We start from the raw sequence: 26,341 nt of genomic DNA, 5'->3' as shown, positions 1-26,341 counted from the left end.
TCCCCCCCCCCCCCCCGGCAGAATCCGGGAAGGACCCCCCCGCGGAACGGCGGGCAGCACCCCCTCCGCCTTTATCCGTATATTCCTCGATACTATAGATTGATAGTTTTTTAACCCTTTGATAATACAAAAAAAATCAGCAATTGGCTGTTTTACCTCTTCAATCCTCTGCGAGCGGCTGCAATGCTCTGTTTTTAGAGGCTCTTCTTTCTTTGTAAAACTCCTAGCACCCACACGCTTCCCTGGCACCGCTCCTTCGCATCCGGATTGTAAGAATCAGTGCCCAATTTGTTAAGTATTTTGGTTATAAGAGAAATATATGATAATTCCCCCCCCCAGTATTTAGTACACACTCAGCCCAGCCTCCCCATGTATGATCCAAGCAATATCTTCACGGTATTTATTCTTATTATGCACACCTCGTTAATTCTCTGCACACTTACATGTTCTTAGAGTTACTCTGAAAGAAATGTACAATAATTGAACTGCTTTTTTTGTTTGTTTTGTTTTGTTTTTTATCCCAAGTAAAACAAAATGGAACAATGCAGAGCTATCAGCTCCCTTACCTACAGCTGCCTTAAGGAAACCTGTTTCTCAGGGAAACTGAATAAATTAAAGTTGCATTTCTGGCAAGAGGGCTGCATGACCAGGCATGCCAGGTGACATACTGGGGGGAAGGGTGAAAAAAAAAACCAAACCCCCTCAAATAAGGAAGCAAAAAACCTAAAAACCTGCACAGAAAACTATACAAAGGCATTTCTGAAGTGTGCAGCCCCTGAGCTGATATTCATGCTGTAAGGAATAGAGAGGAATGTTTTCCAGGCTCAGCGTTAACAAAGATTATGGAACAAGCTGCTCTTTTTCTGAAGTGCACACACTGCTTTTAACACCTGTAAATGCACAGAGTCTCACAGCACTGAAATACTGTGCATCTCCTCCGTTCAGGATTAAACACGGAATTGGAAATTTAAAAAATTATATTTTCAGGATAACCTACAGCTTTTAAAAACTTTGGAATTTACACATTGTGTTCTAGAAATAACCAGTGAGAGCTGTAACTGGTGTGATCTGGGCCAAAATTCCTGTACTTGTGAGAAACCACTATGCTTTGAGCTACAGAAAGAGCTCATTCAGGGGCTGGTTCAAGGGAATGCATCATGTTGTTCCGGCTCATGAACAATGTTAAATGTTGAATCCAATGACAGGATTTTCAAGTAATTAAATGTTTTAGAAAGAAGCTCGCGAGGTCTCTCAGGCCTCGTATTGACTTGGTAACATCTCAATGAAATTTATTGCAGATTTAACATCCGATTATAGCATCATGGCACTTTTGCACTAAAGCAAAACATTTTCAGCAGGGAGCAAAAAAATAATTATTCAGATTCTCAAAATGATTACTACCACATCGTCTGATGCCAAAGAGTGCAGCTGTTTGCAAAGAATACTCGGAAAGCATTTCTAAAAAGCAAAGCGCTACAGAAAAAAAGCCCCTGTGGGTAAGTAGCTCTCTTCCTTCACTAATCCTGTCTAGATTCTGTATGTTTTTAGCAGCAACTGAGAAGTATTATTCATTTCAGTGATACCACTCGCGGAATCGCCTAGGTTGGAAGGGGCCTCTTAAGATCACCTGGTCCAGCCCCTCCACTCAAGGAGGGTCAGCTGGAACAGATCACCCAGGACCACATCTAGTTGGGCTTTGAGTATCTCCACGGATTGGGACTCCATAACCTCTCTGGGCAACCTGTTCCAGTGCTCGACCATCCTCGCAGTAAAAAAAAAGAAAGTTTTTTCTTGTGTTTTTCATGTGCATTTCCTTTACTCACAGTAACGTTCGTCCCTGTAATATCCCAAGACAGCTCAGCATTACTGGAAATATTACAAAAATACACTGATTGCTTGATTCGATGTCCTGGTGTCCTTCATGACTGCATAGATATCCCTCATTACTTCACAACTCGTTTAAGTTTTCATTTCATCTGCTGTAAGACATTTCTTCCAATGCTTCTGTGTGATTCTAAGTGTTGCTAATGAACATGGTTTTCACTGCTTTAAGCTCTCTGCAACCTCTTGTTAAAGAACAATATAATTGCTGGTGTGACAGTAGAAGTTTAGTTTTATACTCTTGCGTGCTGCCTGAACAAGTGGAAAGAGCTACAGAAGATGAGAAACAATACAGATTCAGGTGTAATCTTCTCACCCCCCTTTCTTTCAAGCAGAAGGGTAGCTGCACAGGATTAACGGTTGCATTGTTAATTATAAGAAAACAAGTAGGTTGAGGCACCCCACTTGTAAGCTTAAATCACATCTACAGTTTCTCAACAAAATATTTGCTAAAGACCTCCAAGCCCTGCCTAAAGGCACAAAGCTTTACATATGTATTAATTGGGCATTTCTAAATCCATGATGCAAGCAATATTTAACATATATAATTAAAATAAATCAGTATTAACAGTGTAGACTGTAATCTCACATATTAACCCTTTATTTTAGGGTTCACAGTATGAAACAGGGTGGTTTTTCTCTCTTCTGGCTGCAAACATCCCAACTCAGATAAAAACAAAGCCAGTATTCACATCTGATTTATAGACTTCAAAGTAAGTTAATAGCAAGCGTGGACCTGGAACTTGTTGCCAACAAAGAAATCAGTCTCTAATATTATAGTTGCGGATTTTTGCCATGTTAGAAGAGATTTTTGGTTTTATGATACGAGCAGGAGACAAATTCCTGGATTTTAACTTCTTCTGAACTTCCAGCCTGGTTCCTCTGACTGTCAAATCTGCAGCTGGCATTTCCAGTTTATCCTTGGCTTTGATATTTTGCTGAGATTCTTCAGGTTGCTCAGTTGAATGTGTAACTGCAAACTCCCCTGTTCAAAAAAAAAAAGAAAGAAAGAAAAATACTTTGTAGTTATGCTTTTATTTAATTGTGAGACTGGATAGTTGAAGAGAACTGGGTTACTCTTTCTCTCTAAATACATTGCTGCCATAGTGCCACATTGTCACAATCTTATATTGAGTGAGTAGCAGAAGCATTTCTGGACACAGGAGGCACAGAACCATTCACAGTAAAATACATCAGTGTCTCCTGCTCAGTCCTTGCTTCATCTGTACCTGTTCCTTCTCCATCAGCGTTAGGCTGTGTAAGAGAGGAGGAAGGAAGAGAGCTGGAAGGTCGGTGTAAGCGTTAAAGTCAAGCCCTACTTACCTGTCCAGCTGGTTTTAAACATTACATTTTACAAGCTTACCCTTCTCTCCGTTGTGAGAGAACATCTGTATCAATCAAAGCAATACGAACACACTGGTCAACACGGCACAAAGTCAGACCTACCTGTTCTCGTATTGTGAAACGGTGACAAAGTAGTTGGCTGCAATAGTTTGATCTGTTTCAAGAAATCACCAGCAGCCGTAAAAGCTGCAGCAAAACGTGTTTGGATACGCACAATCCAAAGGGCTCAAAGGCAATTCCATGTGCTTGACAAAGCTGCACTATTACCATTGTCTTCTGGTGGGGTTTTTTTTTAATATATGTATCTTCTGTCACAAAGGAAGGCATTTACTGTGGAAATCTTCATTTTTGTTGTCTAAAATACCTGTGTGTACTAGGGAGGACTAACTCAAAAAGTAACATCGTTGGTTGGGAAGCAGGAGACTGGTCCCGGTGCCAATCGTGGTCCATCCCGCAGCCTCTCGCATAATTCTCTGAAAACCACTATCTCCAACTAACTGAACTTTAGTCTTATCACAGGTTTCATTAGGTAAGATAAGTGGAATTGGTCAATCAGAGTATTCATTGTAAGCTATAGGTAATATTTACAGGTGCTTGGCTCCAGCCACTTAATCCTTATTTTTCAAGGCACTGAGATATTAATTTTAGGTTTTCTATGGCAAGCCAAAGCAGAGAGCAGAAGTGGTCATAATATACTTGCAGTAACACTCACTGCAGCATTCTGTACTCGTTGAATTTTTTGACCATGACAGGTTTCAGTCCTGGGTATTATTTAGTCACAGAACAAGACTAAGGGGTGCACAAAAAGGTAAGTTTTCATAGTCAATGGAGCATGGTAGAGAGCCCAAACAAAAATCCACACAGAAATAAAAAAAAACATTCTTGAATTCTGGAATGAATTAATCTGTTGAGGGTTTATAGCTCCACGCAAAGCACGGTGCTGTAGCCAGTGTCAAAACACGACACTTTTCAAAATAATTTTTCGGTTGAGGCTTAGCTTGAGCCAGCTGTTCACTCGCGGATGTGCAATCTCTGCACTGAGTCACCTTGGTGGCATTTGTTTTTACAGGTGGCAAAAGCCCAGCGGACTCTTGCGCGATTGATGCCAAATCCCGGTGTTCAGCTCGCCACCTAGCGGCTACCTGCGGGTGGAGAAGATACCAAAGGGGATGCTTCAGCCCAGGGAAGACCTTTGGGTGTATTTTCCTATCTGGAAAAAGAACTTTAACCACTATAGTGCACTACCCTAGATCTCTACCCCATCTAGCAGATAATAAGGCAGAATTTCAGTGTAGAACAGCGCAGGCAGCAGTGTCTGAAAGGTACTCAACACAGCTTCAAGGATCACTTTGCTCAAACAGGAGCTGCAGCAGAATGAGATTACCCCTTGTTGGGGTCTAACCAGCATCAAGGAGCAGATCCATAAATAGCACACGGGTAGCTCTGCTTACAGACGCTTTGGTTTTTGAAATACTCCCTCAGTTTTGAAGGGTCTTTTGTATTCAACCAAGGGGATGACTTTCGGAAATAACGTGTAGATCCAAATGCAAAGTAACCGAGCGCCAACGCATCACGTGCGTCCCTTGCTCTGAATTCTGTTGTATGTTTGCCTCTTGACATCAGTAGAGACACTATAGTTATAACTAGTAAAGGCTACTTAGTTAGGTGTTTGGAACAACACCACAGAACACAAGCATTCTATACCGTTACTGTAAAGTTTTGGAATGTCAAAAATCCACGTCAACACAGAAACTTAAAACCATAAAATTGCAAATTTGTAAGGTTAGTTCTACAAAACAGAAAAAGACAAAGAGCCAACCCTCCAGAATTAGCAATGCTATTTAAAGTGAAATTTCCTAAAAGAACACTGATTAAGGACCTTCGGATGTTTGTTACTGATTCTGCTTGGGACTGTTCATGTATGTGAAGGGCTTGAATAAAATTAGCACAAATATGGACTGTGCAGCAAAATTTAAATGCAGTAGCTTGGTTTTCACAAACAAAGTGAAAAAGCACACCTAATTCACAAGCCTGTAACTTACTGTCGGAAGTGACCTTGACAACAAGAGCTTCTAAGATTATAGTTAAGAGCATAAACTGCTTTTGAAATTGGACTTAAATGTTTAGTGTATTGAAATGCTTAACATATCTTCTACTTGATGTGTGTTAACTACAGTCAGAAATTAATATTATTTATTTATCATATTTTGGCGGAACTAAAGAGATACAGGTAGACACGTTGTATAAGCAAACTGAAATTGCCCCAGACGGAAAATTTCATTTAAGAAACTTGTCACTAGATATTTGCTTATGGCTAACAGTGTTTCTGAAGGAACACCAACTCAAACAAGTTCCTATTCAGGAGAAGAACATGTAAGTGAAGAAAATGTAACTAGGGGATTAGTTAATATTTGTGAAACACTTCAAAGATGAAGTTTTATGTAATGTAGAAAAGAACTCATGAGTCTTTCTCTGATTGGAGCCGGAATGAAGCCAGAGCCAGAGCGCTCTTTCTATTTGTTAATATTTTACCAGATTCTTTCTCTGGCCAGCTTTTTACCCACATGGATTGCTCTTAGAACTGTCAGTGATGTCAAAGCTGTTGAAATTCTGTCTAGTGTGGAAACACTTAAGATAACTTTTGATCCATAAAGCGTAGAATTTCAGGCCACAGAGCTTTGCAAGCAACACTAACAATGAGAACTATACTAAAAGAAACTCCCCTATCTAAGTTCAAGTAGTAAAACCAGGAAAGTTACTTTCCCTCAAAGCAGCTCAATATCCTTCTTTGTCAGGCTACAACGTGAACTCCAATTAACGTGCCCAGGACACAGTTCTGAGTACCTCTGGAGGTGGGGTTTCTCCAAACCTCCAGTGGGACCGTCCACCACACCAGGAGCCCTCCTCAGGCATGGAAAACACTGAGTTTCATCTGCCCCGGACACTCGTACTCCCCCTGTGCTGCTCCCAGCCCTGGTGACCCAGGAGACGCAGCTGATCAGGAGCTTTTCACATGGCAGCACAAAGCAGCCTTCACAGTTTTGGCCAAAACTCCAGGCGCAGTCTCACAGTCAGACTTCGATTGGTGACGTTTGCCTGCCTTTCCAGAAAAACTAGGAAGCGTCTCCAATATCAAGAACAAACTTTATTAAGCTAAATGACTCGAAGAAAACTAAGTTCCAGTTTTCGACATGTTTTACAAAGCTTCCCCTCCTCCTGCCTAACATTTATTCTAAAATCAAAAAGGTTATAGCCCACAGGTGGCTAAAGAAACCTTGCCAAAGTCTCCCACCTGCTCCCAACCTCTGGGATAGGGCATATAAAAATGAAAGAAATACAGAAGTGTAGTTTTTACTAGTACAGCCTAGGTATGGAACCCCAATGCTTTTAATATAATTGTGGCCTGTACCTGTCTACCTCAGTAGCAGGATCTTTTTCTTTCAATATTACAGAGCAATAAAAACACCCGAAGAAGGAACTTGTGTTCCTTCTAAACCCTTTCTTTCTACTTATCTGCAGAATTAACATATATGTTATTAAATCCATCTCATTCCTACACTACAAAGTAAAAATTAGGAGGTAGAGCAAGGAGAGAAAATATTAAAATATCTCATTCTTGCTTAGAAGCTTCCACAAGTTCTGAATTTGATGGTGAAATGAATATAACAGTCCACTTCAGTAATTCAGTGTTAACATGTAGTCATAAACACTCCAAAACACATCGAGTCATTGGATTGTGTCATATGCTGGAAATACAGCACATTGGAAGGCTCACTTGCCATGCCAACCAATTTAAGTCCCAATAGGCTGTTTTGTACATGGAAAAAAAAATAATGAAGCTGTTCAACAGGTTCAGAAAAATCATTCTCACACAGTTTTCTGATTCACCAGAAATGCCCGTAACACACAGCTAAAGGTGTGACAGATCTGTACAGAGTTGAACTTGTAAAAGAGATGTTTGAATAAGCAAACTAACTTGCTTGCTTTGTTGCTAACCATCTTTTGCTACTGAGCTTTCAAGTCTGTGTGTGCGTCACTTGTACCTGAAAGCCCAACACCGAGTCACCCCCTCTTAATGGTGGTTCTATCCACTGTAACTGTGTGTTTGACAAATGTGTTAAATTCAAGTGAGTGGTTTTAAACAGGAAAGATTGAATTATTTTTTCCATAGCTAATGCATGAAAAGTAATGCAAGCCTCTGCTAAAAATCAGAACTCCTTGAAAATTTTGTACATTCTGCTCTGAGGCAGCGCTCTTCCAAAAAAGGAATATTTTACTTTCACAATCTTGTTTTCTGAAATGCAGTATTCAGTACAGTAGGATTAAAGATACCATTTGGGTGGTTTCCTGAAGGAGAAAGCTAAGCAACATAACAGAGTTTTTCAAAGTCCTGTTCTTGCAATGCAGCATTTCAGGGCCTGCACGTTTGAGTTAGAAGCTCCGCTCAAGTGTTCTTAGGCTAAATCTGGATAAAGAGATCAAGTTAAGGTTGTTCTCAGGAAAATATCATCCCTTATTGGTGTTTCACTTGTTTCATGTTAGCAGTATTACCCTTCCCTTTTGCTATTCTCTAGATACCCAAAAATCTACAGTAAGTTTTGCAACGGTGGTTGGAAATTTCTAGACATTAAGAAACTGATGTCCTTGTAAGGCTGCCAGTGGTGTTGCATCACGCATCCAGCAGCATGAAACTGCATGGCTCTATCAGTAATGTTTCAAAGACATCCTTTTGATTATCCTGTCAATATAGACCTGACCTGAAATACTCCTTCTATTTCAGTCCCAGCCCCACAAAAAAAGCACACAAATCATGACTGTCAGCATTATGTCCGTTCCAGTCCTACAGGTCTGTCAATGCACATTACTTTGTTCCTGCAATGCACTGCTGTTGTGAATAAATATACTTGTAATCCATTCTTCATTTTGAAAGCCCTTTTAAATATTTTTTTTTCTCGTGTGCTGCCAAAGATGCTTCATTGCATCTATACGCTGGTTTAAAAATAGATGTAATGTAGGTTGGAAAGGATCTCTGGGTGAAATGTCACCGTGCTTATCACTCAGAATGCACAGTGACACAACTCGTGTCCATTGCCTCTTCTTCTCACTGTGTACCTGTAAGAGTCTGGCTCTGTCTTCTCCAAAACCCCTCACTGGGTAGTTAAAAAGCAGCAATCAGGGCACCCAGCTTTCTAAACCTTTTCTGGTGTGCTGTGTTCCAGCACCCCAGCCATCTTGGTGGCTCCCCACTGGACTCCAGTTTGTCAATCCTTTGTCCAAAACTGGACACAGCACTCCAGATGTGGCCTCACAAGTGCCAAATAAAGGGGGAACAAATCACTTCCCTTCACCCACTGGTTGCATCCTTGCTCCTGAAGTCTGATATGTGGTTAATGGCATGCAAGTGTCTATGTAGTGGTAACAGGTCACTATTAATATAAAGCTCATTTGAAAAAGCTAAATGGCTGCCATGTTACTCCACAGCTGGCATCAGCTCTCAGAAACAATGATGATGATAAAAATAATAATATCAAAACCAAAAAGCCAAGCAACCCACACAAGCCCTGCAGCATTGTAAGAAATAATTTATTGAATACTGTGCCTCTTGTTAAAAAGTAAAAATCACCTTTACTTAGAATATTTTGGAGAAATGTTTCTCTGTCTATTTATAAAGACCATTAATAAAGAAGAGTAAGATCCTTCTGGGGAACATACTCCATTAGTAGCCATCCTTAAGTTTTTCCATTATAATTTAAGACCATTACTTTTTGTCCCATCCACAGCAGGTGTTAGAACAGTTTTCCAAAGTTTTGCTGATCAAGATTTACTTCATAAACAGGCCAACAGTTTGGAAGATATAACATTCATCCGCAATACCGTGCTCAGCATAATGACTATCATTAAAAAGTTCCTTTACAATTTGCCTGTGAAGAGGCAAATTCTCCTCTCACCCTAATCCTGATACTGTCTGATATGGAAGGTCCAGACGCTGTCTCACATATAAGAATTTGTGTCTGCTTTTATTTTTTTATGTTCTGACTTGTTGCACTGGACTATAAAATTCTAATGAATAACAACACCTAGATCACTGTGTGCCCACAGCATACACCACATTATGCCCATGATCTCACTTTCAGCCTTTAGGTCTCAGCACACTAAGCAGTATCGTAGCTATTAACCTGCCACAAAAATAATGATTAAGCAAGGATTTGCCAAATTACAATTTGATCTAACAGTCACTCGGCAACACATGAAGTGTGCAACTCTCAGATAGGCACTTTCCTATCTGCCCCAGATAAGGTTTAGACTGTGTCAAAACAGAAGGGTATTTGCATTTTCCAGGAGTATTCAATAAAAGGGGAGAAGCATTTGCAACAGCATTAAAACCAGAGAGCTATATAGGCATTCCTCTTAACTCTTACTTCAGTTGGCAACAGTGAGATTCCCTTCCAGTAACTCATTAGACTGTAACAACAGTAGCAGAATCCACCACCACGCTTCAGTTCTTCTAGAAGAGTCAAATACCGTGAACTACTTTACAAAGCACGCTTACTTTGGTCAGTGTTCTTTTGAGGACTGAATACAGAAGGGCTTGATCCCATTTCTAAAGTTTGCCACATACCTTGGCAGAAATCACATGCTCGAGATGAAGGAAGCTGGACCTGCTGGGCTTGACCAGGGTTCTGCCCGAGTGGCTGACTTTGGCCGATCTTTGAGGATCTATCTGCCTTTCGTTGCTCTGGCCCATGATTTTCAACAGAGAAATCTAGCTGAACCTGTTCAAATTCAAACACAGTCTTAAAGAGATACTTACTTTCTACAGCAAAGACATTTGAAAATTGGTTAAATCTCATAGGGGCATCTTGGTCTTCAAAAGACAGAAGGTTTCAGTAAGAGGCAAGACAAAAGAAAATTATTATTTTTAATTGTGAAAGGTTGTACAAGAAGATTAATTACAACATCATGAAATTGATTGTGAAACCCTAGTTTATTAAGCGTTAACAAATATTATTTTGTACAGGAACAATGCATAACATAAAAAAAATAGATATTTTTAAGTCTTCCAGGAGATGACTGTTGAGCAATAGCAGTTGAAAAAAGGTAAATTACATTGATGATAAAACTGCACTGTACCTTGGTGTATGGTAATTCCTTTTTTTCCCCATAGCTGCTTGGAGCTTCTGCTTCCTTTAAGCTAGGGCAGGCAAGCAGAGAAGAGATCCTTGAGGGATGCTGTGGCTTTGCATACTGCAGCTCCTAATACGAAATATTACATTAACACAAGTAACTCATGATCTCTAAAAATAACACATTTATGGCTCAGTCTGCTGTTACACTGACATTTAAAATAATAAGATTTAATAATATTAAACAAAGTTATGTTCCCTTTGGATCAACAGGGCCAAATAACCCTCTTGATAAACCTCTTACTAAACCTGTTCAAAATCTACATTTCTTGCTGCTGTTAGTATCATCCTGCTTGTTACTCAAATTTAGATTATCAGGGTCATTCTTCACTTTTGTCTTTTCCCATGATTAAATTACAGAAGAAAAACTCCCAAAGAAGTCCTAAAAAAACCTGAAAGAAAATAAAGCAGCTCTGAAAAAGTAATTTTTCAGCAACTAAAAAGACGTAATTACCCCACAAAGTTTCACCAACTTTGAACATGTAGCAATTACAGTGAGATTTGATGAAAAGCTAACTCCTTCAGCTCTGTGAAAGGAGATAAAAATAAAACATCAAAGTCTTTTGCTATGTATTTAAGACTAAAGAAACAAAATGTGAGTCCATCATATAAAGTAACTGATGCTGAAGTTCCTGTAGGTATTAGAGTAATAAATTCTCTGTTTTTGCTAAAGATGATGATCTGAACACAGGAGCAAATATAGCATGGCAAGTAAGCGTGATTACCTAGAAGAAAAACACCTAAACTAGAACACCTTTGGAAACTCAACCTGGAGCTCAGTTTCAGTGCAGGAGCTGAAGCCTCAGCAGGTATGTTCTGAGTAAAGAGCAGCCTGGAATGAGACTACTGAAGATGAACAGTCTGGATATCTATTTGTCCAACTTTTTAATCTGGACAAATTCCAGCAGTAACAGAGATATCTCAAAGGTTCTAGAGCTGGAAAGATCCTCGGTGACAGCCACTTCACCTGTCACCTCCAAGCAATCCATGAGCTGAAGAGGTTGGACTATCACTCCTGGAGTTTAGCACAACATCTGGAATGCTCAGTCAATTGCTGCCTCTCCGAGAGCCACAGACACATTGTATTGTTAAAATCAATTTATTCATACAAAAGCAAGAACAACCTTTAACGATTTTAAAAAGAACATTGGAGACACAAGATGTCAGAAAAATAGCGGACATAGTACCTAGCTCTAAGTTCTAAGATTATCTGAGAAAGAAAGAAACATCAAAGAGGTGGAGAAGAGAAAAAAAAAATATCAAAAATGTGGATCTGAATTGTTGCAATTTGGCCCAGATCTGGAAATCGCTTTTACATACGTAGAACACGCTGAGGTCTTCTCCTGTTGGCAGACCACTTCCCAGGCTTCCTGCACACTTTAACTGCCTCACCTATTTCCTTCTGAAACCCCACAAGAGGGAGATCAAATCATATGCTCAGGACTATGTTACCTAGGACCAGAGTTGACATTTTCACCTTGGATTTTTACAAGAAATTTAAGATCTCCTGCTCCAGAACTAGCCCATACCACTCTCCGATAAGATGTGCCATTGATATGCCAGTGAGGCTGTTTATTTAATGCTCCCCAGTTCTCTTCTCTGAGGACCTTCCTCACGCTATAAGATATTAATGCTTCTTGTGACAGTGCTGCTGTGACAGCTCTTTCATCAGGTCCTCAGACTGTCCGTGAAGAGCTGCAGAACAGTGCTGCATTCCCAGACCAGTTCTCACAGACCTCGAATCATTTAAGCCTTCCCAGTCTCAAACCTATATGGCTTTCATTATGGTATGTTCTAACTAGTAATTTTGATGCCTTCACTAATACTTTTGAAGTCGAAAGATCTTGATTAGATGAATTTGGTTAAGATATAACATATTCTCTAGCTCACTTTGCACTTACCTGAGTGACCTGTTACAGTTCTCAATGTTTGTTATCTTTGACTACCTGCTATATCTAAGGAAGAGCAAGTCTCATTAGCTCTGTAAAGGTACACCAGATGGCATTCGCAGTTTATCACTGTCTGATGGATGGTTTACAATGTTTGCTCACGCTGCAACCTTTAAAACTTCTTCATTGACTAATGGGCAGTAAAGAAGAACAGGGGCTTACTTTCACTCAAGCAATCTGTTCAAATTTGGTTCTAATTGGCTCTAACAGCATAGCCTTTTGGACTTCAGGTAACCTTTCTCTATCAAACAGGAGTGCCCTTCCTGTTGAATATCTTCTGTCAGGAAGGTGCTTAAATCTCTCTTAGCTTCTGTGATAAAACGTCCAGAGTTCCTCCCTGCCAGCTTCCCTTAGGACATGTTCCAAAATGTTGCCATAAATTCAATCTGAGAGAATCGCCTTAGCAGAGAAACACATGTACCCATTTTCTTCCCCAAATATATGCCTTTCCAGGCTGAAATACAGCTGCATACTTCAGATGCTTGGAGAGCCTTTCCTTTCATATTCAAACACTTGAGCCCTCCAAACAAGTACTACCTGTTTTTACTACTATTCTTTATCCAGGAGAATAGCAATCCTGTGCAGAAGCTGGATAACTGTCTCCAAAACACCGAACTTGACCCTGTCAACACCTGTTCTCAAATTTAGTTGCTGGATTATCTTTGCATTTCAACTTTTTACAATATTTTCTTAAATCTACTGACCCACAACTTTCTGTAATTAGTCCAGCTAACATACCTCATGGGTGTCATTACGTGGCTAATCTGCAGAGCTGTTTTCCTTCACAGGAAAAAAAATCATCTATTTTCAGCAGAAATAAATTGCAAATTGAAAGCGTGTGATCCCCAGACATATAACTAGTTAAATTAGTACCAGTTGAGTCACTTAACCATCATTTATCTAATTTATAGCACTTACTCTAAGCAACTACAGAGATTAATGTATTATTTTTTTCTTTAACACCATTCTTGTGGCATAAGAAAAATTCATTAGAATCTACTTCCACTGGCTCTTTTAAGAAAGTCACCTTGTCATTCAAACTGTCTGGCCAGATGGGACATATGCTTTGTGATACACCTAGTGCAACCAGATAACATCTTAAGAAATTAGTGATAACCTCAGGCTCAAAAAATCACAGAATAGCGTGCTCAAAACGAATATGTGGTTATTCCATCTTATCTTTTTAGACTGTGTCTAGATGTAAAATCATTTAAGATGTTTTTAGAATGGGGTCAGATGGTAAAATTTTCAAGTAAATGACTGACAGTTGTGATTTCTTAGTGCAATCTGACATGATAAGATTATCTCCTGTGTAGTTTCGTATTATCACAGAGTATGTAAGAAGAGAATCATTAAACTTCAATCTCCTACATATTCCTGGATGAACCTTAGTAATCCACAAAAAGGCTCTCAATCTGTTCATGATTTCAGTTAAAAAGGAATAAGAATGCATAGACAGAATTCAAAATGAACAGGATCCCCCAGAAGAGATTAGCCTTATTTCAGCTGATTTTTTTCCCAAAGGCAGAGTGATTGCAGTTTCAGTCTAACAGGTTGGAGGCTCACTGCTCGGAAAGCACCTCTGGAGAAAAGAAACAGGTTGAACATAAGGCAGCAATGAGTTCTTGAAGGCCTTCGGCCAACAACATCCTGGACTGCCAGCAGGTCAAGGGAGGTGAATTATTTCCCTCTACCAAGCACTGATGCAACTACATTTAGAGTATTGTGTCCACTTTTGGGGTCCCCAGTACAAGAAAGATATAAAATACTGAAGTAAGTCCAGCAAATGGCCACAAAGATTATGAGCAAATTGGAGCATGGGACCTGGGAGAGGTTAGAGAAGCTGTCCTTGTTTAGCCTCCAGAAGAGACAGGTCAGGAGTGATCTTTTCAACATGTATAAGCACCTGATCGGGGTAGTGGGAGGAGGTAAAGATGAATGAGCCAGACTCTTCTCAGTGCTATACAGTGGAAGAACGAGAGGCAATGGGCAGAAAGGAAGCACAGGACACTCTGTTTAAACATAATGGGGGAAAAAAAACCCCAAACCCCAACCTTCTTTCCTGTGAGGGCGATGAAACACTGGAACAAGTTGCCCAGAGAGGTTCCCAGAGGAAGTATTTCCCCAACTGAACTTTGTTAATAATTCTACTGGAGTTTTATACCTTGGAGCAACAACCTCACCATTTCTGAAAGAACATTGTTTACTGCCCTCAAAACTACAACGACAATCAGCTGCTCTGACTCAATCCTCACAGGAACAAACCTGCTGATCAATTAAGTAAAGTACATAGTGAAATCCTGACTGTCGAAGTCACTGGGAGGTCTGCCACTAACTACTCGGGGAGCCAGGATTTGTCCATTTGGCTCTCTGACGAAAGCTGCAATTTAACTATTAAAAGTTGTATTTTAATTACAAAATATAAGAGACAGGTTAATTCTATATGCTGCTCTTGTATACGGAAAACGTGGTATTACAATAATTTGGACGAGGGTTCTTTAAAATCCTACCACTGTGGATATGTGGAAATGTTCACTGATTAATCATTTTCAAGTTTATCTTAGAACATACTGCAAATCCATCGTACTTACTCAAAACTAAGCTTTATGAAACTTGTAATTCAGGATTGCATTTATGCTGCATTAACACAAGTGTTTCTGAAATTCCTTGAATGAAAATCATGTTTAAAAACATTACTTTTGCAGTCCCAAGTATAACCCCTTAATTAAAACGGGTAACATCTGGCTGGTGGCCAGTCACTACTGGTGTTCCCTGGGGCTCAATTTTAGGGTCAGTTCTCGTCAATGTTTTTATCAATAACCTGGACACAGGAGAGGAGTGCACATGAAGTAAATTTGCTGATGACAGTAAATTAGGAGGACTCGTTGATTCTCTTGAGGGTAGAGACCTCGCAGAGAGATCTTGATAGATTGGAGTGCTTGGCAATCACCAACTGTATGAAATTTAACCAGAGAAAATGCCAGATTCTGCACCCGGGACAGTGTAATCCTGGGTGTCCATATAAACTGGGGGATGAGAGGCTGGAGTGCAGCTCTGCGGGGAGATGTGGGGGTTTTGGTTGATGAGAAGCTCAATGAGTCAACAACGTGCCCTGGTGGCCAAAAAGGCCAACTGTATCCTCGGGGGCATCAGGCACAGTATAGCTAACTAAAGAAGTGACTGTCCCACTATATTCAGCATTGCTGTGGCCTCACCTCAAGTACGGTGTGCAGTTTTGGGCTCCACAGTATGAGAAGGATATAGATATATTACAAAGTGTCCAAAGGAGGGCAGCAAAGATGGTGAAACTAGAGGGCAAGACTTATGCGAAGCAGCTGAGGATACTTGGCTTGTTCAGCTTAAAGAAGAAGAGGCTGAGGGATGACCTCACTGCTGTCTGAACCCTACAGAATCGTAGAATCATAGAATCGTTTAGGTTGGAAAGGACCTTTAGGGACATTGAGTCCAACCATTAACCTAACACTGTCAAAACCACCACTAAACCATGTCCCTCAACACCACATCTGCCCATCTTTTAAATACCTCCAGGGATGGTGACTCTACCACTTCCCTGAGCAGCCTGTTCCAACGCTTAATAACCCTGTATGTGAAGAAATTTTTCCTAATATCCATCCTAAACCTCCCCTGGTGCAACTTACTCACAAGAGGAAGGTGCTGATCTATTCTTTCTGGTGTCTAGTGATAGGATGCGAGGGAATGGCTTAAAGCTGCATCAGGGGAAGTTTAGGCTGGTTATTAGGAAGAAGTTCTTCCCTGAGAGGGTGGTCAAGCACTGGAACAAGCTCTCCAGGGAGTGGCCACAGCCCCAAGCCTGTCAGTGTTCCAAGAAGCATTTAGACATTTGGACAATAATCTTAGATAACATGGTTTAACTTCTAGGTTGCCCTCTGTGGAGTCAGGACTCAAAGATCCTCATAAGTCCCCCTTCCAGCTCAGAATATTCTATGTTCCTATGAAATCTTCCAAGGTACCAAAGGAAGATTTGAGCTAAAGACAGAAAAAGACATTTAAATTAAGAATTTTAAAGAAAGTTATATTCATGGAATTAGAACTGACTTAACTGCTCATTATCACTAGATTTCAGAGAGCATATCGTTACCTGTGTTGTAAGCCTGTGCTGTAGATGCTTTAAAGCTGATAGCTGACACTGTGTTCTTTTGACAAGCTCTCTTGGAAAAAGACTACCAGAGGCAATACAAACTGTGCAGCGCTTAGAGCTAACAGGATGCCAAAGTCCTATAAAGGAGAGAAAATATTGAGGAAGGCATTCTCTGTTGTTATTTTGCCATCAATATTACATTCCCAGCAAGTGTTTATAGATGGACCACAGAACACAGGCTTTCTCATTGCAGATGGACTCGATGCTATGCGGAAATCTTTTGCTTCACTGCCAGAGCAATTGTTGCACAGAACTTAAATGTCCACAGTGAAATCTTCTTACATTATATACACTCTTGATTCAAGTTTACTCTACAGTAAGACTATTCTACTTTCTCTTCCACTTTCATAAATCATTAGTTTTTATTTCAAGAGATAAACTACCTCTTTTCTGCTCTTAAAAGAAGTCTTAGTTCAACTTCCAGTTGCCACACTGACATCTAGGTACCAGGGAGTCCTTCATCTGAGATGTTCATCAAAGAAAAAGTTACTGCCTACAGACTCTCACTGTTCTATGTTAGCACCTCCTACCACAGCATAATCTTACTTGCAACAATTAGCACCGCAGTCTCACACAAACTGTGCAGATCAAGAATCAGTCGGGCTCAGCAGTTTGTTTTCATATTAAAGCCTAGCTCTCTCCAGCTCCAAGGATGAACTGATTCCCAGGTTTTATTCTAAATATATAAGCTAGCACTCTTCTGTAGAATATATTTACCTTCCTTTAATACCATTCCAAGTTCTGCCCTGAGTCTGTTTCCCATTTCAATCAGCTGCTGCTTCTCTTGGCTCAGAATTGAGATTTTTCTTGTGGCTTCCCTCAGTTTATTTTGCATTCCTTGTAGAGTGCAGCTGACACCATACTGAAGACCAATACCAGGACCCATGTCAGGTAACTGCTGTCCAAGATCTACCATCTCTTCTTCAAGAACTTTGGGGTTTGGCCCCTGAAAAGAAACCGGTAGTGCTTATAATGAGTATTTTGAAAGTGTGGTCTGCGTGTTTAGAGATTTGTACAAACACACATTAGAAGCCAGTTGAAGAAAAAAGTGTACAGTTGAAGCCTACAGCTCATTTTTGAGGGTCCATTTTCAAGATTTTCTTAGCAATATAAGGCAAATTAAACTGTGGGGCAAATCACTATAACAGCCCGAGACATTCCCACAAATATAATACACTCAGGATAAACATATAACTGTAAACTAGAGAGCAGTTAATTTTAAGATAAAATGTGGGAAAAAAAATCACTTCACAGCAGATAGCAAGTACCACAAACCCTTCTTTGTGTAATCATCATGTGCATACACACACATATGGGGTAGATATGACTTAAAACATTTCTTTAAAGAGAAATTCTGTGGTGAAAAAAAAAGATCTACAGTTGGCTTTGTCTCTGCAAACCTAATTGAGTCCACTTTCACATATATGTTATGGTATTTACCCAAAAGATCACATCCTTATTTTTCAAGAGCTATATACTGTCCTCTTTCAGCCCCCTTACTACAGAGACTTTTCATTATCCATTTAAATACTCATCACTCACCAAGCAAATCATCTCCCTCTAGACATTTAAAACACTACGCATTCCCACAAGGATCTAAATGTCACACACATTCCAACTGTTTTGCAAAACTTTTGCTAATCTATTTGTTTACCCTTCTATATATAAACTAGTTAGAAGTGTACCACACTGTAATTGTGCAATCCCAATCAATTTTCAACCAATCAGCCTGAACACTGCAATCCAAGGAGTACACCTTGAAAGGTGTTATCCAGACTGACAAAAAAAGCAACCACCATTGCCTTACTGTGTTGTGCAATTGCCATTCCCTTAATTCTTTGGATAGTTTTACCATAAAAGAGGAGGCCCTTGAGAACATACACCAAAAGCATACAGCTCCACAAACGCTATGGGGCAGAAAGGTGGAGAAATTTGCACAGGACTAGAATCTAAAAATATGGAGACAGACACTAAAGTGAAAGAAGAAGGGAATATATACTTTGGCATACATATAGCAATTTATATCAAAGCAATTAAAAAAAAAATCTATACAAAATCTTTCTATACAAAACATTTATCTACACAAAAAAGATGTGGGCAAGCTGGAGAAGGTCCAGAGGAGGGCCACCAAGATGATCCAAGGTCTGGGAAGCTGCCCTATGAAGAAAGGCTGAGAGAACTGGGTTTGTTCAGCCTCGAGAGAAGGTGGCTCAAGGGAGATCTTATCACCATGTTCCAGTATTTAAAGGGTGGCTACAAAGATGAAGACTCCCTTTCTACAAGGAGTCATATGGAAAATGTGGAATGGGTACAAGGGAGATTCCGATTGGACACAAGAGGAAAACTTTTCACAATGAGAACAATCAGTCATTGAAATAAACTCCCCAGGGAAGTGGTGGATTTCCCAACTATTCCAACTGGGAATAGCAGATTCCTTCCAGCCTGGGCCTGGCAGAAGTGAGCCCCACGAGCCAGGTTGAGGTTCTCTCAGGAACAGCCACACAACCCCTTAACTGGGCATCAACCCAATTTGCATCTGTCTCTCCAACCAAGGCTTCACAGGAGCTTCTCGTCAAGAGTCCAGTAGTGACACAGTATCTACAGTTTCATCTGTATTCACCTTGTTACAAGGTGTTACATTTTGAAAGATTTTTGCTATTTTTTTAAAAAGGCTAAAATCTGGATTTACAATGGAAAACTCGAAAAGGTGATACACAGTAGTTTAAGAATTTGCAAGTGGAAAAGTATCAAGAAGGGCCTAAAAGATCAGGAGTGACTCATGCCAGGGAATGACTAGTCAAAAATTATTCCCTAGAAAGAATGAGGAGAAGTTTGGCTGAAAAGAACCATTGCTGGCTCTCATCTAACTTATGCTCATTCTTAACTGACCACATAAGTGTATATTGCTTCAGTTTCTAATATTTATTCAAACAAAAATAATATGCTGTGTATTTAATTACACACATACATGCCTACAGATATTTTGGGTAGTTTAACCTCTTCATACCTTTTCTGTGTCTGGGTTTACTACACAATCCAAGTTAGCTGAGCTGACTTTGATGTTGCTTGAAGTGTTTCCAGTTGAAATGTTGTTTGTGCACAATGAACCTAAAAGAGAAGAGGAGTAGAATATGAATGTGTATGTATTTACACAGAGTTCAGGCTTTCATAGCAACAGCTGCTTCAGAACTTTGTCTCATTAATATGCACTTACAGCAATTCAGTAGATATATTGTAACCAGAGCTGAAGAAATAAAATTTATTTATCTTATTTAACCATTCTTAGGAAACTGGCAATACTGAGTATAAAAGGAACAATTAAGACACACTAGCAGGGATGTGGATCATCTTTGAAGTGAGACTTTTTTCTCATCATCGATCAGCTCTGTTTCTGGGAGCAGCTTGGTGAGTGTCATACCAGTAACACTTCACGCAATTGTGGCATGTGCACAGGTAAAGGTTTATAAGAAAGACATGGACCTGTTAAAGCTGGGGCCCATGAAACTTATCAGCGGGCCAGAATACTTCTCCTGTGGAGCAATTTTTTATGAGGAGGGTGGTTGGACGCTGCAACATGTTGCCCAGAGAAGCTGTGGCTGCCCCGTCCCTCAAAGCGTTCAAGGCCAGGCTGGATGGGGCATTGAGCAACCTGCTCTGGTGGGAGGTGTCCCTGCCCAGGGCAGGGTGATGGAACTAGATGGTCTTTAACGGTCCCTTCCAACCCAAACCATTCTATGACTCCATATACTTGCTTCAGTGGAATTCTTCTTGCTTCAGTGGAAATTCTGTAATAACTTGTAATATATATATATATACATTTGCTTTCCTAGTAGTAATTTTGTAGTGACTTACAGTGTGTGTGTGTATATATTTGCTTTTACCGAAACAGTTTTGTAGTAATTTGTAATAAAGAAATTCTCAGAATCTCAGACTTCTGTGTACTTGTGTATTGTGGAATCCTGAGAACCCCATGGCCAAGATCTTTATGCACCCGTGGGTCAGGCAGCCCTCACAGGTCGTGATGGTGACCACTACAGTTCCTTAACTAAATTTAGAGTTCTGTGGTGAGAGTTGTCACCTTGGTCTGTAAGCTGTCTGCTTTCTGTCAGAGGAAGAGAGGACAACACCTGCTCATCAAGACTCTCCATTTCTTTCCTCATTTGTGCAATAGCAGCCCGAAGGCTGGCATTCTGCTCCTGCAGCTTTTTGATTTCCAAGGTAGGAATATCTTTGCTCAGAAAACTTTTATCATCATGCTCAAATATCTATAAAATAAAAGTGCAACACAATAACAAACTTTCATTAATGAGCAACACATTCTCTCCACAACACCATAACACAGATCATAATGCTTTCAATCCATGAACAGACTTGGGAGAAAAGAACCATAGGAAGAAAAGAGAGAGATCTGGTTATTCTGGGGATTTACCAGGAAAAAAAGTGCTATGATGAGAACCTGAGATGGGGAAGGAGGCACAGATGGGGAGAATGGCCACAGAGGTGGCTCTGTCTTATCGCTGTTGTTCTTTGAAGCATGCCATCCCTATCTCTCCCATGCATGAGTAACACACCTCCTTAAGGGCTTACTGGCTCAACAGCAGTCCCCCTTCTGACCTGCCAAATTCTTGAAAGTGTCACTGGAAATCATTTATTCACAAGAACATAAAGAGGCTGGACATCCTTTGCTAAACTGGAAAAGCGGAAGGAGCATACGGATTACATCTAGATAACCTGGACAAGGGCAACATCTAGAAAACCTCTAAGGACTTACATTCTAAAATAAATAGCACTGTCTTCCTTTTGTGCATTAGTTACAGATAAGCTAACAGGAAACAATGTAAAAGGAACATTTGTCAGACAATGATTGAAGCTCTGCCTTCAGAAAGTCTGACTTTATACTTGGAATTATACATGGTGGAAGTATGAATTGATGAGCAAACGTGAGTGTGGAATGCTAATGGCCTTCAAATTAAAATTCCCTGTTGTAAAGACAACAGCTGCCCTATAGCCTCTGTCTCCTGTGGCTCTCCCTGCCCTAACAGTAACAGGGTATGCAGAAGATGAAGATAATCTCTATTCTGCTTTTACAATCTCTCCAACACTGTTAAGGTGAGGAGAGAGGAAAGAAGGGCTGTAAAGGCGTGCAGGGAAAGGCCCCAGCACCAGGCGTGTATCACCCAGGTGTGTTCTGAAATCTGGGGCCAGAAGTTCATCTCAGTCTGCAACACACACACAAACCATCGCAGTTTGAACCAGAAATACAACCATTCCAGATTTTTGCTAGTGGAAAAGGGTCTAGAGAAAAGACCATATAATCATCCAGACGTACTGTAAGCAATCTTTTCTTATCTGTGCACTTGTGTGGTATTATCAGCATGCTTGAGTTAGGCAGACATGACCCAAGTCATACTCAAAATCAGTTAAAAGCAAGATTTTCCAGGCTGGTGTTTCACATGTCTGTTGCTTAATTAAAGGCCAAGAATGACCACTGCAATATTTCCAGCACCTGCATGGGGTCTCAGACCAATGTGAAGAAAGGATGTGCATGCTGAAGATACTGTACTAGGATGTATTTAAACTTTAATCTTTCTTGCCTCAGTTATCTGAACCAGAGGCCAGCCAACATACTACTCCTTCTCTAAGAAGCTCATTGACATAAATGTTATCAATTTTAAACTTTTAATCACTCCCCCCCGCTGTTTGTTTACAATTCATTTTGTACAGAAAAATTACGAGAAAAGGTTCTAAATCAGAATAACAGAATTTTTTTTGTTGTTTATTTGGTTTTTAAACAATGGCCCTTCACATAAATGAGACAAAAATGGCTTTGCTGAGATGGGTACTGCTTATCCTACAGACCAAAAGTGCAAAACAGAGACAGAATATGTGAGCAACAGAAAGAAAAGTGTGACAATGAAAACAAAATCTTGCCAACAACAGTAACAGTTACAGTAGAAGACAACAGTGAATGTGAACAGTAAAAGAAGGCACCCCCCCCAACTCTGAATCTCTTGGTATTTGAACGATCAATTTGCAAATCAGTCCAGTTTGAAATGAAATTGGAAAAACTTGCTCCGTAGAGTTTTTGCTAGCAGTTTAGTTTTGTCAATTTATTATAAAAATTGTTGTCAGGAAGTATCTTTTTGTATACAACACTTCAGAAACCACTAAGCTTGCTTAACACTGCTTTTTCTTATCAGCAAATTCTGATAATGCATTTGTAACTGCTCACTGTCGAGCATCTGTTGCTGCCCAGTAGGGTGCACTGCAGCACGCTCTTTCCTTCTCTTACAAAAGACGATTTTCTACTGGCACTGCATTATCCTTCATGGCTTCACACCAGCATTACGTTTGCAATTCTGAGTCGCTTTTTTAAATATATGTATTTTAATAAGTAGCAATGAAATGAAAACTAGTTTGTGATTCTAAAATAAAAGACATTATTTTAATCAGCTGGCAAATCAGTGCGTTGAAGCATTGCCTTAAAATTTTAATTTCACAACTTTAAAATCTACCCTGAACTGCAACTAACACAGACCCTCAGGAACATTCCAGAAATTCATTCTTCCCATCCTGATGTGCCATAGTGGTACAGTACATTGTCCTGTTTTGAAGAACTGTCTATATCCAGCTTGCTCCTTTTGCCAGTAAAAAATGGATCAGAGACATCAAGAAGCCTGTGACACCTAATATATGTGTATTCCAGTCTAAATGTGTCTATATTTTGAATTAAACATATGAAACAGATGAATTGCTTACAAGAAGTCCAGTGGAAACAAGCCCCATAAAGTTGTCATCTCAGAAAGAATTCATCCAAGTAAAGACACTAAGTGTTGTCTAACCCGTTTCTCCCCTTCAGGTGAAATACTCTGATTAAATGATGCTCACATGGCCTGTTCTCTCTCAACAGTCAAAGCAGAAAGAACAGCCTTCACTTCATGCAATCTGCAGTCTGTTTTCTGTAGGTCAGCTTCAACCTCAGAGGGAGGGAAGGGAAGGAAAGCAGTGGACATCAGTATCTCAAGGACAAAGGGTGTAGAGATTTTAAAAAAAAAAATGAAAAAGAAAAAAGAAGAGAAGGAACTAAAAGAAAAAGATACTTTAAATCACAGGGACACTAATCACTGAGAAGTATTGTGAGCCCACTGTGTAATTGCCTCTAAACAATACACAGGTATTTCATTTTTCAAAAACAGAAGCTTGTATACTTCATAAAGTAGGTGTGGGGTTTTTTTCCATACAAAAATACTGAGTTTTCCAGGACTAACATTGTTCCCTTGATAGAACTCAAGCGGTACTGCGATCTGAAACTCTTTTTGGCCTGGGGCTTCTCTAATATGGGTCTTTCTTCTTCTGCTACAACACCAAGAGCAAAGCAGTGGTATCTCTCAGGCTGACTTGACTTCATTACAAGGGAGAAAAGGCTGCTATTAGAGATTGTCCATGAGTATTAATCTGGTCTCTGAACAAACACATTTGATGAATTGCTGTGCACACAACAGAATTACTATTTTACAGATTTTTGAAAGAAGACTGAAGTCGCTTCTCCCCTGAGAAACACCATGATGGACAATCTCTGTAGCTCTCTATGTAATATATGGTTCCTAAACAGTGTTGATTTTAAATTCTCACCTGCTCTCTTGCTGAAGACAGGCTTTGTGTTCGATCCTGTGATTTCTGATACTGATTACTTTCAGCATTGTCACAGAGCTGCTCCCAGTCCATTTCTGCTTGCATTTCACTCTGTTCCAGAATCCATTTCTGCTCAGCTGCCAGAGACAGTTGTTGCTTATACCTACAATACACAGAGCAAAACTGTTGATTTCAGCAGGAAAAAATACTGAGGATGTTTTTGTGTTTGTTTTCTGTGGGTTTGCTTGTTTGTTTGTTTCAAATCTCAACCTTGTTTGCTGTCCTCATCTCCTTTTCTTGTTCTATTTTCCAAATTATCTATTTTATTCCATTCCACTCTAAGTATTTTACTGAACAAAAGTGTTTTAATTGCTTAGAGCTCAGCAGTCTCCTGTGGTCCATCTGTACGGGTATTTAGAATCAGCTTTGGAGGTCACCTCAGCTCAAGCGGCATAAACAGCTCTTCAACACAGATACTGCTCTTGGCAATATCATTCACAGCATGTTCCCCATTTGGTAATAATGGAAATGAGATATAAAATAGCTAGGAATTAAAGTTGTTGGATTGTTGGGTTAGGGTTAGGGTTGGGGACTTTTCCATGAGCTAAAGGCATATTGTAAACCATTTCCAGTCATGGAAAAGGCAGGCCACCTAAGCAATTCTTTAGTTTCCAGTGGTCTTCTTGGACTGGCAGCTGGCTCTTTGCACGCTGGCTATGAAAGATCTTCTGGTGTGTTGTTCCTTTTCTAAGTTCACAGATACTTTCTTTTTCATTTGAGCTCTTTTTCTTGTTAAGCCTTGAGGAGATGTTTCTTGATTATGTCAATTGTAAAACTAAGGTTTATATGCATATATACAAGTTTTGCTACAAATTTTGTTGCAATGATGTACATAGAACAGCTCCGGTTAAAAAGATCATCTAGTGCAACCCTTCATGAGAAAGGGAGCCTAGATGAGATTGATTAGGAGCATGTCCAATCGTGTCTTGAAAACCTCTAGTGATGTCCCTAGGGCAGGTGTTCCTGTGACTGATTGTTCTCACTGTTAAAAAAAACCAAAATCTTTTCCACACTGAGATGAAACCTTTCCCAGTGCAACTTGTACTTATGGCCCCTTCTCTTCTCCATGTGGCTCCTTGTGAAGAGAGAGCCTCCACCCTCTTTGTAGCCACCCTTTATGTGCAGCTAATGAGGTCCCCTCCAGAGCCTTCTCCAGGGAGAGAAGAGCCAGCTCCTTCAGTCTTTCTTCACAGAGCAGGTTCTCCAGCCCTTTGATCATCTGTGTGGCCCTCCCCAGTCCATCCATGTCTTTTTTCCAATTGTGCGGACTGGACCTGGACACAGTACTCCAGGTGTGGTATCTGTTTAACCATAAATTACTGTGAGCTTTCCACATAAATAGGTTGGGCACAAAACTGGCAAGTATGATGTTCTGAGTTTCTTTCATCACAGCTTATGAAACAAGATAAATCATGTCACTCACTTTCTAATAAGAGCATCTTTCTCTCTTAAACAAGCACTGTGATGCCATTCTCTTCTGCATAGCTCAGTTTCCAAACTTTTATGTTTCATCTGCAGTTCTCTAATCTGCTGCTTCAACTCTTTAAACTGTTTGACTTGGGCTTCTTTCACCAAAGCTGCCACTGCAGCCTTTTCCTTGGCAGCAGGAGCTAGTTCTTCATGCCTAGAAGATAAAGACAGATGGAATAAAGTGAGGTTTCAAGCAACACAAGCACATTATTTTTTAGTACACTTGATTTACTTTCTTATCAATTTGGTTTGAGCAAACGCAAAGAATTATTGTTGGATGCAGTGGAAACAGAAATCAATATCCATTTGTCAGTGGAACAGGTTGCAGGGAGGTCTCTTGCAGTTGCTTTTTCAAATTAAGAATGCGACTAATTAGTTGGACTTAGGACCAGAGCTGAATCCTTCTTATACCATTGCAGAGACTTTTCCACCTAATTATGGGACCAGGGTGATCCTAAAACACAAGTTGTTAGTATTGGTTTGTTTTTTTAAACTCACAGAGAAGTCATTTTAACAGGTGAACCACCCCATTCAACATACATTTTTACCGTACTGAAAATATTCTTCACAGTAATTGAACAACTGAAGGACAGCTGTGATCAGGTGGCCCAAATAAGAGACTGTAGGAATCCATGGAGCAA

The 26,341-nt window shown here is 40.0% G+C and overlaps 1 protein-coding gene across 2 annotated transcripts in view; it reads right to left on the bottom strand.

The window, feature by feature from the left end:
- Positions 1-386: 386 nt before the first annotated feature.
- The window catches only part of CCDC57 (coiled-coil domain containing 57), a 34,746-nt gene continuing 8,791 nt past the window's right edge, over positions 387-26,341 (bottom strand). For both annotated transcript variants that reach the window (XM_014949673.1, XM_014949666.1), the window contains exons 5-13: positions 25,654-25,854; positions 24,171-24,333; positions 20,617-20,803; positions 19,546-19,646; positions 17,256-17,484; positions 16,479-16,615; positions 10,357-10,479; positions 9,845-9,998; positions 387-2,866 (exon numbers count right to left, since the gene is read on the bottom strand). In XM_014949673.1, the coding sequence (XP_014805159.1) occupies positions 2,643-2,866; positions 9,845-9,998; positions 10,357-10,479; positions 16,479-16,615; positions 17,256-17,484; positions 19,546-19,646; positions 20,617-20,803; positions 24,171-24,333; positions 25,654-25,854 (1,519 nt within the window). In that variant the 3' untranslated portion in view covers positions 387-2,642. The remainder of the gene's footprint in view (positions 2,867-9,844; positions 9,999-10,356; positions 10,480-16,478; positions 16,616-17,255; positions 17,485-19,545; positions 19,647-20,616; positions 20,804-24,170; positions 24,334-25,653; positions 25,855-26,341) is intronic.

This window comes from Calidris pugnax, unplaced genomic scaffold, assembly GCF_001431845.1.
Source record: "Calidris pugnax isolate Ruff unplaced genomic scaffold, ASM143184v1 scaffold9, whole genome shotgun sequence".
Taxonomy (NCBI): Eukaryota; Metazoa; Chordata; class Aves; order Charadriiformes; family Scolopacidae; genus Calidris; species Calidris pugnax.
Note: the sequence above shows the minus strand (reverse complement) of the source record. Positions and strands in the feature narration are given on the sequence as shown.